We start from the raw sequence: 16852 nt of genomic DNA, 5'->3' as shown, positions 1-16852 counted from the left end.
TGTGCCCAAAGTGTCAATATTTTGTGTGACCACCATTATTATCCAGCACTGCCTTAACCCTCCTGGGCATGGAATTCACCAGAGCTGCACAGGTTGCTACTGGAATCCTCTTCCACTCCTCCATGATGACATCACGGAGCTGGTGGATGTTTGACACCTTGAACTCCTCCACCTTCCACTTGAGGATGCCCCACAGGTGCTCAATTGGGTTTAGTCCATCACCTTTACCTTCAGTTTTCGAAGGGAGGGGATCATGCTCTGCTTCAGAATGTCACAGTACATGCTGGAATTTATGTTTCCCTCAATGAACCGCAGCTCCCCTGTGCCGACAGCACTCATGCAGCCCAAGACCATGATGCTACCACCACCATGCTTGACTGTAGGCAAGAGACAGTTGTCTTGGTACTTCTCACCAGGGTGCCGCCACACATGCTGGACACCATCTGAGCCAAACAAGTTTATCTTGGTCTCGTCAGACCACAGGGCATTCCAGTAATCCATGTTCTTGGACTGCTTGTCTTCAGCAAACTGTTTGCGGGCTTTCTTGTGCATCAGCTTCCTTCTGGGATGACGACCATGCAGACCGAGTTGATGCAGTGTGCGGTGTATGGTCTGAGCACTGACAGGCTGACCTCCCACGTCTTCAACCTCTGCAGCAATGCTGGCAGCACTCATGTGTCTATTTTTTAAAGCCAACCTCTGGATATGACGCCGAACACGTGGACTCAACTTCTTTGGTCGACCCTGGCGAAGCCTGTTCCGAGTGGAACCTGTCCTGGAAAACCGCTGTATGACCTTGGCCACCATGCTGTAGCTCAGTTTCAGGGTGTTAGCAATCTTCTTATAGCCCAGGCCATCTTTGTGGAGAGCAACAATTCTATTTCTCACATCCTCAGAGTGTTCTTTGCCATGAGGTGCCATGTTGAATATCTAGTGGCCAGTATGAGAGAATTGTACCCAAAACACCAAATTTAACAGCCCTGCTCCCCATTTACACCTGGGACCTTGACACATGACACCAGGGAGGGACAACGACACATTTGGGCACAATTTGGACATGTTCACTGTGGGGTGTACTCACTTATGTTGCCAGCTATTTAGACATTAATGGCTGTGTGTTGAGTTATTTTCAGAAGACAGTAAATCTACACTGCTATACAAGCTGTACACTGACTACTCTAAGTTATATCCAAGTTTCATGTCTATAGTGTTGTCCCATGAAAAGATATAATGAAATATTTGCAAAAATGTAAGGGGTGTACTCACTTTTGTGAGATACTGTATATATATTATATATATATATATATATATATATATATATATATATATATATATATATATATAATTTTTTTTATTGTTTTTTTTATCAGATCATCCTTCGTTGTGACTTTGTGAAATGTACAAGGAGCTATATGTGCTTAAACTAAAAAAGGGTGCCCACTAAAGCTCTGGTAAGAGATCTTGTATTAGATCTTATAAAAGACATTTCTTGTTGCAATTTAGGAAATCCTAGTTCTTTCCAGTAATTTTTCTGAAGGTGCTAATGGTTTACTATATAAATACTGCATATTATGGTGTGCCCCAAATCTTTTAATATTTTAAACAATATCGTTTTTGTCTCATGATAATGCCCTTTTATGCCAGCTTGTAAAATCACTTATGGTTTCTCTGACAGCTACACTGTATTTTTTTTTCTTATTGTAAAGAAGGAGAATAATCCTACAACTCCCTTGTGCTTACAGCTTTTAAGGAATTTGAGAACACAAAGTGACATGCATTTATTCATTCTTGTGTACATTTTCAATTAAAGCTAGTTTTGCTGAACAAAAACTCTGTTGCACTTGTGAAAATACTAAACGCTTTGTGTGCAGAGCTACACTGTATGACCAGAAGTATGTGGTGTTTATGGGAGTTGGATTAGGGCTCTCTGTCCAGGCCACTGAAGTGTTTCCAAACCAAACTCATCAAAGCATGTTTTATGGAGCAGGAAAGATCTTACACTAACAGTACAAAGGAAATATGACATTTAATTGAATTCAAAGAAAATAAAACATCAAAATTTTTTATTAAAAAACATGATAATTATTGGCACTTCTGCATTTAAAGTCTTCTTATGTTGGTGTGATTGAACAATCTGAGAGATCTTTTCTCTTTTAGCTTTAAGCTCATCATTTTGCAACTTTTCTTTTCTTTTTAATAAGATGTAGGCCAGGAAACAGAAACGACACTAGCAAAAGCTGAATTCTAGTAATTTAGATATTTGGAATTGGATTTAGCATGGTTTACATTACAGGGAGGATTGGGGGTGTCTGACCCTCCTAATTAGGACAAAAGCAAAACAAGTACAAACAACAGTTTGGGGGGTCTAGTCTATTAGTTAGCTAAACTGTAACTTTAGGCAGAACTTTGAAACAAGCTGATGTTAGCATTCATCAGTACAGGTCCTTCTCAAAAAATTAGCATATTGTGATAAAGTTCATTATTTTCCATAATGTAATGATAAAAATTAAACTTTCATATATTTTAGATTCATTGCACACCAACTGAAATATTTCAGGTCTTTTATTGTTTTAATACTGATGATTTTGGCATACAGCTCATGAAAACCCAAAATTCCTATCTCAAAAAATTAGCATATTTCATCCGACCAATAAAAGAAAAGTGTTTTTAATACAAAAAAAGTCAACCTTCAAATAATTATGTTCAGTTATGCACTCAATACTTGGTCGGGAATCCTTTTGCAGAAATGACTGCTTCAATGCGGCGTGGCATGGAGGCAATCAGCCTGTGGCACTGCTGAGGTGTTATGGAGGCCCAGGATGCTTCGATAGCGGCCTTAAGCTCATCCAGAGTGTTGGGTCTTGTGTCTCTCAACTTTCTCTTCACAATATCCCACAGATTCTCTATGGGGTTCAGGTCAGGAGAGTTGGCAGGCCAATTGAGCACAGTAATACCATGGTCAGTAAACCATTCACCAGTGGTTTTGGCACTGTGAGCAGGTGCCAGGTCGTGCTGAAAAATGAAATCTTCATCTCCATAAAGCTTTTCAGCAGATGGAAGCATGAAGTGCTCCAAAATCTCCTGATAGCTAGCTGCATTGACCCTGCCCTTGATAAAACACAGTGGACCAACACCAGCAGCTGACATGGCACCCCAGACCATCACTGACTGTGGGTACTTGACACTGGACTTCAGGCATTTTGGCATTTCCTTCTCCCCAGTCTTCCTCCAGACTCTGGCACCTTGATTTCCGAAAACAGTACTTTGGACCACTGAGCAACAGTCCAGTGCTGCTTCTATGTAGCCCAGGTCAGGCGCTTCTGCCGCTGTTTCTGGTTCAAAAGTGGCTTGACCTGGGGAATGCGGCACCTGTAGCCCATTTCCTGCACACCCATGATTGCAGTTTTGAGTAATGAACCAGGCTGGGAGTTTTTAAAAGCCTCAGGAATCTTTTGCAGGTGTTTAGAGTTCCTCGTTTAGAGAACCTTTTCATGATATGCTAATTTTTTGAGATAGGAATTTTGGGTTTTCATGAGCTGTATGCCAAAATCATCAGTATTAAAACAATAAAAGACCTGAAATATTTCAGTTGGTGTGCAATGAATCTAAAATATATGAAAGTTTAATTTTTATCATTACATTATGGAAAATAATGAACTTTATCACAATATGCTAATTTTTTGAGAAGGACCTGTATGTAGGTGACACAATCTAATATAGAAACTAAGTGAGCAGTTAAGTGTATTAAACAAGCCAGATAGCTACTTACAGAACAAAATAAATATGGACACTGTCATTCTGTCAGCAACTGTTTTTGGAGAGCAATATTTGAAACACCCCACGACCCTGCCGGCTTTTATATGGAGAATCCATCGTCATACCACAGGCATGAGCCATAAACACATGGACTCCGCACATGGTCACCGCGCTTCCGTCATCTGGCTCACTCAAACCCTGAGAAGCATGGCCCATTTGCATGACGGATTCTTTTATATATTATTAATATATATATTTACACATAATGGTGGTGATTGGTGCTAGTGGAAAGTGTGGGTACTGGGTGATATTGAGTAGCGTGGGGTGATAAATCTGTCTCGCGTGTGTTTATTTTAAAATATAGATTTTAATAGATTTTTTTCATAGAATAAATGTTCTTTAATTACATTTTTTATTTTAAAGATATTTTTAACGTAATGTAAGTTGTGAAATATACAGGCTGTTTAATACTGTGCATTTTTATGACTGCACTGTGGATCCCTATTTTTACGTAAAATAGGACAAATATATTTTAATAACATTAACACAAATAACTACACATTTATGCCACGGTTTACATTTTATACATCACTACAACACTCCTGCCTGGGCTGAGCTGCTCTGGGTTGATGCTCTTCTGGGCACATGGGTGCAGTGGCAGGTGCAAAGCAATCACAGTGTACCACTACCACAGTACACCCAATCAAAAAGCAGCTCAAACACCATACATGGGCTCTACAAAACACTGCAGCTTTGGGTTGAGCCCCTCATACCTCTCTAAACTTTGGCTCCCAGCTAAAATGGCTTACAATTCACAAACATCTTGACATCACTAAGGCATCCGGGCCAGTAGAAATACTGGCGCAACTGCTGATGAGTTTTGGCCACCTGAAATGACCCATAGCCTCAGTTCCACAGGCTCCGAGGCACCAACAACTTCAGTGCCCAGTGTCAGTACAGCTTATTGCCCCCTTTCACTAGGCGGGACCAGTACCCTTTTACAGTCAGCCTGTAAGATGTGACCATTCAAATGATGGTCAAATCTGCTAAATGTAACCTATAATTCCTACCTGATAAACTGTCAGTAAAGAACTTGGTAATGTGCGTGTGTGAATAAAGTTTAAAGTACATTCACACGCAATCCCAAATCATGAATACTGTACAGGTTACACTCGGGTATACTCGTGTGGGTGTGAAAGGGTTTTATTGGAACTCGGGTGTGTGTGTGGGGGGGTGCGCGTGAGCTCCGCGCGCTGCGTAGGTTCCGGTAGGCACTGTGACGCCAGCACGAGCAGCAAAAATTACAGGCAAGATGGCGACTTCGGAGCCGGTAAGAGAGAAAGCATTGCGCTTTATAAATGTCCTCTGTTTGTTATACAATTCTCTACGGTGCTGCTTCTACACATTTCTAAGTTGTTTGAAGAAACAACTAAATTCACAGCTGGTACATTTAATAACGTTTTTGAATGAAGGCGGAGTTCTCTTAGCCTTAGCTGAATGAGCATTATGCTAAGCTAACGGCAGCAGGGTATTTTATAGCTCAGGTTTGGTTGGGGGTATTTTACCGGTCACTTGTTAGCACTGGAGGAAGCACAGCGCTGGCTTTGTGTCTCTTTTATAACCTGTATACGTCACTATTTGATGCCTTTTTAGTTCGTTTTTGGGTTTGAGTAGTTACACGGTGTTTTTGGTGTATCGTCGGCATGAAGCTGGGCACGTGTGCTAGTAGCTAGCTCAGTTTACAGGCTAACAGTGCTGACACTGTATTCCTGTAGCACTGTACAGCTCCGTTACTCTCATTCATTACACTAGCACTTAGCTAGATAAGTTAAATAAAGGCCCTGAGTACGAGTGTCAAGGTTGTTTAGATCTCATCAGGTCAATCTTTTAGGCGTTGTTGAAATTTCACTATGAATGAAATTACATCAATTCATTCGATATATTACATTGGTCAGTTTTGCCAGCAGATGGTGTGTTGCATTGTTGCATTATAGATGTAATCCCTGTTAATCTACGTGTTGCATTCAAACCTTTCATTATTGTCTAGTTATTTATATCACATTAACTCTGTACACCACGAATTACTAGGGTTTGTTAAAGCGTGCTAGAAAAGATCGTTTTCTTATAGAATCTGTTAGAATCTCCTATTGTGATTCCTCCTATTGTGATCTCCATTTGCTTTCTTATTCTGTCCACATCTCAATGATATGAAGCAGTTTCTCTCCAGTTAAAACAGGCAGCACCGTTTTCAGACACTTTACAGCAAAACTGTAATGATTTCTTTATAATGGTGGTGACAAATCTCTCAAAGACCGTCATATAGTTTTGAAGTTACATACATAATCACATTACTTACAATGCATGTTACGTTATACATAATGTTTTCCACAGGTTTGTTATAAACATAGTCAATAAAGGTTTAAAAGGTTATAGTCTTGCAATAATATACCCAGTGAACCAAACATCTATAGAACAATAGAAAATATTCAACCCCCTTCACCTTTAAAAAGTATTATGGTGATGAGTATAGAATACAATAAACTGTATTTCTCTTTATCCAAAACCTTTTTGCTTTGATAATCTCTCATTTCCATAAGCGCTAAGTTTCTGACACCTCTATTGTGAAATCTTTGCCCATTCTTCCCATGCAAAAGATTTCTGCTCATTCAGGTTTGATGGCTTTCATACATGACATTTTCTGTGGGAAATCTAGAGACTGAGAAATCCACTCCAGAATATTACTAATTCTTTAATCGAGCTTTGGTTGGCTTGGAGTGTCCTGGGGATCATTGTCTTGCTGGAAAGTCTATCAAAATTTCTTGTGTGCTTCTTGGGAAAGAGAGAAATGCATTGTGTAGTTTGGCAATGAAGTCCTTGGTAGATTAAGACAACAGAAGAACACACAAAATGCAGCTTTTAAATTATCATTCTATTTGTTTAAGATTTATTAAAAACCTACAGAATTGTTTTAATTTGGTTATATTAGAGAGTTTTATATTTAAAGGTATTTTTCACAACATTTTAAGGGGATTTAGGTCAAGATTTTGACTCAGCCACTCCAAAACCTTTGTTTCTTTTGAGCCATTTAGAGGTGGGCTTGCTTATGAGCTTTGACTCATTGTCCTGCTGCTTAACCCAACTGCGTTTGAGTTTTAGGTCAAGAACTGATGGGTGGACATTCTCATCAAGGATTTTCTGATAGAGTGCAGAATTCATGATTTCATCAAATATGACAAGTTGTCCATGTCCTGCAAAAGCAAAGCAGTCCATGATTGACTGTTGATATGATGGTCTCATGGTGGATTGCAGTGTTAGCTTGCTCATGTTATTCAAAAAGTTCCACCTTTGACTCATCAGTCTACAGAATATTATCCCAAAAGCATTTGTGTTCTTTTTGCTCATCAGTCGTTTGCGCCTTGCAGCTCTTCCATAGATGCCATGTTTGCATTTTGTTTTCACTCATACACTGGACACAAGGTGGTTGCAGAATGGTTTGATGAGAATGAGTGGTTTTGAACACGGTGACCTGAATACAATCTCAGTTGAACAAGGTTTATTGGACCAACATGTTATGCCCCTTTTTCATTGCTTTGTACCTTATTGTACAATGTGGTATGCATCAAAATCGGGAATGGTCCGAGCCTACAAGCTGTAGCAGTAGTAACAACAGGACAAGGGTGGGCAAACTACTGGTCACACTAATAAAAACTACTACTAAATATGGAATGACTGATTTAAAATTGTACCATATCATTGGAAATTATATTGTGCAATATAGAAGAAGCATTCTCCAATACTAATTAAGGAAATAACCTTTATAAGCCTGGGGTTTTATCTCATCAGTACAGTTTCAGAGATTAGCAGAATTTATGCTAAGGCACATAATTTGGTGTTTTTGTGGTTGTGGCAGCCCAGTTCTTTTAAGATGCTTTGTGTTGGACTGTCCGACTCACCTAGGCTGTATCTATTAAATAGTTTTGTTTGACCAAATTAGGACACTACCATTAAAGTATGCAATAATCTGATTTTTTTAAAATAATGTTGTTTGTTTTCATACAGAGAGGACCTGAAAGTGAAGAAGGCTCAAATGATAGTTCTACACCAGCTGTTGTCAATCCTGAACAGTACATTAAACACCCTTTGCAAAACAGGTACCAACATAACCTTCACTCTTTTAACTAAAACTCAATGATAACACAGTTACTGCTTTATGGGCTAATTTTATTTTAGAAAACGTTCAGAACTCCTCCTCATTATGACTTTGGCACGTCAGGTGATACACGTTTTACATTACCTAGGATTATGTTTACAGCTCATTTTATAAAAGCTGATACAAGTTGTATGTGTGATTGTTATACAGCGCACCATGTGCATGGGTGTCAGTCATGTGTAAACAAAGCTGCAGCATTACCAGTGACTCTAGCCTACATGGATTTTAGTGTAAAAGGGACTTATATTGTGTGTCACTGTACCCTAGACCACTAGAAAGTGCTGAATAAACATAATGAGCTATTTGTAATAAAGAACAAACCACTTATTTACTTGTAAGCATAACGTATAGTACCCTTAGCCTTGAAAGGTTAACCACTGATGCATGAATCTGTTATAGTAGTTAGTTGTTTTTGGACCTTTTTTGTGACCTGTTTATTGCAGATCAGTGTAATTTCAGTTTAAGGCTTGACTCTGTAAGTTCACAATTTGACCCTCTGATCACTGTTATTTTGATTAATTGCTGTTTGCACAGTTTTTTCTTTAATTTTCAATAAAACTTTGGTATGAAAGCTGAAAGCATTTGCTAGAACAGACATCCTCAGTGTTACAGAGCTGACTCCATCGGACAATTCGGAAAAACACAAACATGGCCAGGCTTGAAGACAAGTTTTGTTTGCTTACGTGACTGATTGTTATTCTGGATCACAGATTAGCTGAATCTGACTGAAAAATCCATTAGATCCAATCTGATGCAGATTTGGAATTTTAGACCTGTATTAGCCCTGAAATCAAAACCTACAGCACTGGCAGTTGGCCTTCGAACATTTTATAATTAGCCAGTTGATTTGTGTAACATAAAAATGGACATGGATGCGATCCTGGCTCCAGCAGACTGTCTGCTACGGGCTTTGTTCTTCCATGCCTGTAGGTGACTTTGGCTAATCTAAGTTGTTGCTAGGTGTGTGTAATGCCCTGCAATAATTTAGTGCCTTGTCCACGGTGTATTTCTACTTTGCTCCCAGTGATTAAGGGTGGTGTCAGACCCACCAGAAGCCTAAACTATATATGTTTAATATCTTATAAAAATTCTGTTTACATCATCTTTGCAGATGGGCTCTCTGGTATTTCAAAAATGATAAGAGCAAAAGCTGGACAGAAAACCTGCGTCTGATCTCCAAGTTTGACACAGTGGAAGATTTCTGGGCGTAAGTTCTGTTTATTTTACTAGACAGTATTTGTAAAACATTGTCACATTATGAGTTTTTTTTAAGTTAATTTTGTACCATTTCAACTCTACAGATTATATAACCACATACAGCAACCCAGCAAGCTTGGATTTGGCTGTGATTACTGCTTATTTAAGGTATGTTGATTGTTAAAATGTACACGGTGGGTTTAATGCCAATTTGCACTTAATGAATCTCCTGGTGTGTCTGTGGTTTTGAAAAAGTTAAGACTAGACACTGTCCGCAGGTTTATTTTGTATTCCCTGTTTACATCTTCTGAACTCTGTCTGTATGTCTCAGGATGGCATCAAACCGATGTGGGAGGATGACAGAAATAAACTTGGAGGAAGGTGGTTAATGACACTTAACAAGCAGCAGCGACACAATGATCTCGACCGCTACTGGATGGAGACTGTAAGCTCCTGCTGATCTTGAATATTTCTGCAGGGATCTTTACAATGAGTATATATTATAATTTGTACCTGTCAATGTGCTTTGCAGCTGTTGTGCTTAATTGGTGAGTCCTTTGATGAGGCAAGTGAAGATGTATGTGGAGCTGTAGTTAATGTTCGACCAAAAGGGGATAAAATATCCATCTGGACAGGCAACTGCCAAAATAGGGACGCTATAATGACGATAGGGTGAGAATCTTGTGTTTCTTTTTTTCATTGCATGGTACCTTGTGGTACAGTATGTTTTTTTACATTTAGTAGGAAATGTTTTCATGCGGTACCAGAGGTCAGCAAAGCATTGCCATAGGGAGAAAGTAAAAACTGACCTTCAGAAAAAATGAAAAATTGCAACAGCTGCTATTGCTGCTGCTAGTGCTTACAGTTAAATATGTGATCCAGTGAACTCATTCATAGTCTCACTTCTGACAGTCATACAATCATGGGTACAATTTAAAAGCAGACAATATCACCCTAGGTACAGTCCAAATAGTTTTAGATTTGGATACGTACCTGATTGTGGAATGGACAATAATCATTATGCCTGGCTGGCCAATAGCACCTAAATCAAATATGTTCACTACATGGACAAAAATATTGCAGCACTTACACATTTCACCCACAGACATCACAATGTAAATACATAGGCATTAATATGGAGTTGGTCCCCTGTTGCTTCCGCTCTTCTGAAAAAGCTTTCTACAACATTTTGGAGTGTGGCTGTGGGAATATTTGCCCATTCATCCAGAAAATCATTTGTGATGTCAGATGCTGATGTTGATTGAGAGTGCCTGGCTTGCAGTCTTTGTTCTAGTTCATCCCAAAGGTGTTTCATGGGGTTGAGGTCAGTGCAGGCCAGTCAAGTTCTTCCACACAAAACTTACCCAACTATGCCTGTATGGACTTTGCTTTGAGTACTGGGGCACGGTCATGCTAGAATAAAAAAGGGCCCTCCCTAAATATAATTATCCTCTCCAAATATAATTATTCTCCCCAAATATAAGGCCCTCCCCAATTATAATTTTCCTAAATGTGTTGGTATGCTGAAGGATTAAGATTTCCCAGTTATTGAGTCAGCAGAACTTTGGCGACTTTTAGGCACTGCATTTTGGCACTCCGCTTTGTAACTTAATGTGGTCATGGCTGAGTTGCTGTAGTTCCTAAACATGCAAAAAGAAGTCAAGGTTTCTAAATACTTTTTGAATCCACTGTATGTTGATATGTTTACTGCCGCTGTACGATTTACAATAACTTGCTTTCATTTGTTCCTGTCTTCTAGGCAACAATACAAAGAGCGCTTGAATATTCCCCTCAAATGCCTAATTGGATACCAGTCCCATGACGACACCTCTAGCAAAAGTGGCTCCACGACAAAGAACATGTACTCAGTTTGAATAATCCCATTTTCATTTCGTAGGTTTATAAAATTAAAGATTCACATCACATGAATGTTTAAGTTTTCATCTCCTCTAGTATTCTTCCTTTTTAAAATAAAAAGAACAATGGTAAATATTTCAATTCGTAGTGCTCCATACTGAATGATCAGCGGTCATGGTCTGACGCATAGAATACGTAATAGTTTAGACCTGCGTCAGAAACTGGCTCAGCTAAAGCCAGATAATATTTCAGAATTCAAACATCTAACTCATCAAAGCTTTCTAGGTGAACAGTTCTATTGCTTAGATCAGAGAGACGCTGCTCTTTCCTTTAAACATTGTATCTCTTGCTAATCTGAATTGTATGGGAAAATTATTATATGAACAGGAAATAAATATTGACAGCTAATTTTATGGGCCACGACTATTTTAACATGCTTTAGTTGGTGTTTGGCATGAGGATTGCAGAGGCGCCTGCAAAGTGACTATTGTAAAGTCTGAAATTTCTAGTAGCAGACACTTATAGTTTCAGCTATGCTAAAATTGTGGAGTCTTGTTTGTAGACCTGTGTTAGCCCCAACTAAATTGCCGTTGGGCTACTTAATTCGAGGATGACTACAGATCAAGTTTGTGTTTTTGTTATTTTTTTTTCTTCATTGTTTTTGTTTTAAAGTAGTTAGTAATGTGAACTACTGCATAACACTTACAGTAAATTATACAGCAAATTGCTAATCATCCATGCTTTCACGTGTGTTTCGACATTTTTCCTTCCTACCAACAACATTGTAAACATCATGAAGTTTTGCTTCACTCTGGATAAACTCAAATGATATTGTTTATTGTGAATTTCTTTAGCTCAGAATATATCTTTATCTGTAATTTCAGGATGTACCTATATTTCAAGTAAAGTTTAAGTGCTTCGCATTAACAGAACTCTCTGTGCTTCTTCTCAACTCTCAGTCCATGTGGTATTAATGAAATCTGACGGGTGAGTTTGAAATGTATTATTTTGTTATTCAGTACAACAAAGCACATTACAATGCAAGTAAAACAAACGTTTTTTCCTTTTTTAACTTTACATTTGTTGTTGGTATAGTTCTAGTTTGCTAACATTTGTTTTTTAATTGAACATGTACTGATTACTGTATTATACCCCACCTAATATCCTCTGGCTCTTTCCATAGCCACTTTACTCAGTAAATGTTATTTCCTTGACATATATATCAATACCTGTTTGTATACAAATGTCACTGTGTAAATACAGGTGGTAGTGAAAATAAAAAGAAGAATCCACCCATTCTGAATCATGTTTTAAATTATGAGCAATTTCTAATTGGCTAAAGAGCACGTTAATATGCTCCAGCGTTAATTTAGTATTAAAAGAGTATACAAGATGCAGGCTCTGATTCATGAGAAGGCCTGACAGTCATCCCAAAGGCATTAGTTTTTCTACACCAAAATTGTCAAATAAGACACAGCAATGCTGCTGGAGTTTTTAAACCTCACTGTCACTGCTGGACTGAGAATAGTCCACCAATCAAAAACATCCAGCCAACAGCGCCCTGTAGGCAGCATCCTGTGACCACTGATAAAGTTCTAAAAGATGACCTGCTCAAACAGCAGCAATAGTTGAACGATCGTCTCTGACTTTACATCTACAAGGTGGACCAACTAGGTAGAAGTGTCTAATAGTGTGGACACTATTCAAAAACTCCAGCAGCGCTGCTGTGTCTGATCCACTCATACCAGCACAACACACACTAACACACCACCACCATGTCAGTGTCACTGCAGTGCTGAGAATCATCCACCACCTAAATAATACCTGCTCTGTGGTGGCCCTGTGGGGGTCCTGGCCATTAAAGAACAGGGTGAAAGCAGGTTAAAACAGTATGTAGAGAAACAGATGGACTACAGTCAGTAATTGTAGAACTACAAAGTGCTTCTATATGGTAAGTGGAGCTGATAAAATGGACAGTGAGTGTAGAAACAAGGAGGTGGATTTAATGTTGTGGCTGATCAGTGTATAATTGTTTTATACTAGAGCTAACAACAGGTGCAGATAAAACACAACGTTAATTAATAACAGGCATGTCTACATACTTTTTGCCATGTGGTGCATCATGTTTATGGGCTAGCTATCCCCCCCACCTTGGAGATATGGGTTCGAATCTCAGCAGTGGTATCAGCCAGCTTGGTGTCTACAGTCACGATTACCTATGTCTGGGGGGCAATGGATTGGTGCCCTGTCCAGGGTATTCCTGCCTTGCTCCCATTGCTTCCCAGTGGAACTGGATCCACTGTGACACTGACAAAGTGGGTGATAAAATACGTTTAATGTATTAACGAATCCTCAATTTTGAGTTTAATGTCAGGTAATTGTCTAAAGTGTTTAAATATAAATAAACTATGATGCTGGAAAAGACATTGTTGCATCAAAAAAGCTGCTCCTGTTACGTACAGGTGCTATGATAAAAAAAAAAAATTTAAATACTAATGATGGAGATAAAAATCTCCCTTCCCATTATTCAAAGTCTTGTTTATTTTGCACCTGTACCACACACGAAGGCCTAGATAAGCTCCCTAACAATCTATTGTGTGGTGAAACTGGGTAATCCTATTTTTTTAAGTGCCATTCTAAGCACAGCCTTAGGGCTACTCACAGAAATCTATGTACAGATTTGGTCTTTGCCAAAATCTTTATTAAAGTACTTTAGTAAGCTAAACCTAATCAGCTAAGTTTGGGCCACATGGGGAATTAGCTTTAATTGCTGATATTAATAGACTTTAATATAATAGAACACTTATTTTAGCAGCTAATTATGTCTGCTTTATACACTTTTCTTAATGCTTGTTATATCATGACTTCTGTTGATTTATATTATGTTTAATAATTACAGTGTTAATTTCAAGACATATTATGTAAGCAAGTTACATTTGGATAAGAAGTGTGTCAGTTCTTGATAATGCTGCAAATAAAAAAAAATACACTTTGGTTTTTCCAAGGGACAGGGACAGTTAATAAACACCTCCTCCTATTTCTCCTGGTTTAATAACATTTAAATCCCACTGCTCTCGTGATACACTATGTACTTTGTGTTCCTCTACTCATGTCAGTGCTTTAATCAGTCAGTAGTAGTTACTGTTGCAATGGCAGGGGGATGTCGTCCCATCTGGCCTTCCTTCTCTCTAACAGACCAACTGTGTGAATCCAACCCAGGTCTCAGCAGTGCTGGGCTAGTGCAGTAGAACACTGTGCCACCCAAACACCCCCATTAAACAACAAAAATGAACTTGTTAGTACAAACGATTAAATAATCCGCAGGTAATTATGAAACTTGTGGAACTGTGAAACGTGCCTGTTCAGGTGTGCAACACAAGATTAATAATCATACTAATGATAAATAAGAAAATGCAGCAGTTACTCTTAAGAGTTGCAGGATGACCTGAAAACAGAGTAAACAACAAGCAATAAACTGCAATACAATTTTCTCCATAAATCAGCATTTAGACAAACTAAATATAATTTTTTAAACAGTAATTTAACTTGTCAGCACTAAACCATTGTGAGTAAATTTGATGTGGATATACACACAAAGTATATTAACAAAATCTGAGGTTGAACACTCCTTCACTGTACATTGGTTATAGGGCAGCACAGTGGCTAAGTGTGTAGCACTGTCGCCTCACAGCAAAAAGGTCCTGGGTTAGATCCCCAGGTGGGGTGGTCTGGGTCCTTTCTGTGCGGAGTTTGCATGTTCTCCTCGTGTCTGCGTGGGTTTCCTCCGGGTGCTCCGGTTTCTTCCCACAGTCCAAAAACATGCAGTCAGGTTAATTGGAGACACTGAATTGCTCTACAGGTGAATGGATGTGTGTGTGTGTGTGTGTGTGTCTGCCTTGTGATGGACTGACGCCCCATCCAGGGTGTGTGTGCCTTGCGCCCATTGAAAAGGCCCCCCCCATTTGGATAAGCGGTTAAGAAAGTGAGTGTGAGTGAGTAATAAATAGAGTTTTTTAAAATGCGGACATTTTTTGAAGAACCTTCGTAATAATCATTTTATTTACAATAAACTCAACATATATAACTTCCTTTACATAATTTTAAGCAACCAATTACCTGAATTTAGGTAAAGCATTCAATTATTAATAAAGTTAAATTATTAATGATTGTGGCTTTATGAAAAATACTTTGTTACTCATCTAGTGAAGTAAGCCAGGTGGATCAATTTTGCAACAGCGTCTACAGAAACACCCCCTTCATTACACAGTTCAAACTGCAACAGAACAAACAAGACACCTACAAAGAGATTTGCATTAATAACATTTTTGTTTGTTTCAATGTTGGCTATGCAATTCTTAAAATAAAAGTTCAGCCTAAATATACATTAAACATACAGTATATCACAAGAAACAAGTTATTTGAATTTTAAATAAAAGAATTATGATGAACTGTGGAACAAAGTGCAAAGCAACAGTTTAATATTTGTTCGTTAAATTGTATTACAAATGTGCAACATTTAGGTGGCCACCTAGTTTTGTTCTCTGCAGCTACATTCAGGTACAATTGTTATACTAATCCTTATACTGTATGTCAATGTTTTCCCAAAGCACATATACTGAACAGACATAGCACCACAACAATCACTGATATGGTTGAGATTTTCATTATACAGTAAAGTCAGCATGTTTTATGCAATAAGGACAGAATCAGCTCATGTGTAGTGATGAATTCCTAGATAAGCTGAAACATACACTGATCAGCCATAACATTAAAACCACCTTCTTGTTTCTACACTCACTGTCCATTTTATCAGCTCCACTTACCATATAGAAGCACTTTATAGTTCTACAATTACTGACTGTAGTCCATCTGTTTCTCTGCATGCTTTGCATGATGTTCTTTAATGGTCAGGACTCTCCCAAGACCACTACAGAGTAGGTATCATTTAGCACAGCAGTGTTGATTGAGTTTTTAAACACCTCGCTGTCACTGCTGGACTGAGAATAGTCCACCAACCAAAAATCTCCAGCCTACAGCGCCCCGTGGGCAGCATCCTGTGACCCCTGATGAAGGTCTAGAAGATGACCAACTCAAACAGCAGCAATAGATGAGCAATCGTCTCTGACTTTACATCTACAAGGTGAACCAACTAGGTAAGAGTGTCTAACAGAGTGGACAGTGAGTGGACACGGTATTTAAAAACTCCAGCAGCACTGCTGTGTCTGATCCACTCGTACCAGCACAACACACACTAACACACCACCACCACCATGTCAGTGTCACTGCAGTGCTGAGAATGACCACCTAAATAATACCTGCTCTGTGGTGGTCCTGTGGGGGTCCTGACCATTGAAGAACAGGGTGAAATTAGGCTAAAACAAAGTTTGTAGAGAAACAGATGGACTACAGTCAGCAATTGTAGAACTACAAAGTGCTTTTATATAATAAGTGGAGCTAATAAAATGGACAGTGAGTGTAGAAACAAGGAGGTAGTATGGCTGATCAGTGTATTTTCATTACTTCTTTAAATTGGTTTGATACCGTAGGACCACTAATACACAGCCTGTGCATATTTTACATTTATAGAAATACTGCAGGTAGGATTAGTAAGGTGTCTAAAAAGAAGGTCTCACAAGTAGTACAGATGCACAGCAACACCAAGTAGGCTTTTCATTGTGAAAAACATGCTGATTTCCTTAAAACATCTGTTGTCCGTATGAAAATGTTTAAATAGAAAACTATAATCCTTATGTTGGACCTTAAATAAAGGTTCTATAATGACAAATGGGAACACACAAAATAAACAGTTCTAAGAATTCATCATTTCAACCA

At 38.6% G+C, this 16852-nt stretch overlaps 1 protein-coding gene across 1 annotated transcript; it reads left to right on the top strand.

Annotated features, from left to right (window-relative positions):
- Positions 1-5049: 5049 nt before the first annotated feature.
- Positions 5050-12309, top strand: eif4e1c (eukaryotic translation initiation factor 4E family member 1c). The gene is made up of 7 exons (XM_062995119.1): positions 5050-5086; positions 7816-7907; positions 9078-9173; positions 9268-9331; positions 9495-9608; positions 9696-9835; positions 10923-12309. The coding sequence occupies exons 1-7, from the start codon at positions 5069-5071 to the stop codon at positions 11035-11037; spliced, it is 639 nt and encodes a 212-aa protein (XP_062851189.1). The 5' UTR covers positions 5050-5068; the 3' UTR covers positions 11038-12309.
- Positions 12310-16852: the final 4543 nt, after the last annotated feature.

This window comes from Trichomycterus rosablanca, chromosome 5, assembly GCF_030014385.1.
Source record: "Trichomycterus rosablanca isolate fTriRos1 chromosome 5, fTriRos1.hap1, whole genome shotgun sequence".
NCBI classification, from domain to species: domain Eukaryota; kingdom Metazoa; phylum Chordata; class Actinopteri; order Siluriformes; family Trichomycteridae; genus Trichomycterus; species Trichomycterus rosablanca.
The sequence above is the reverse complement of the archived record's forward strand: the minus strand, read 5'-3'. Positions and strand labels throughout refer to the sequence as shown.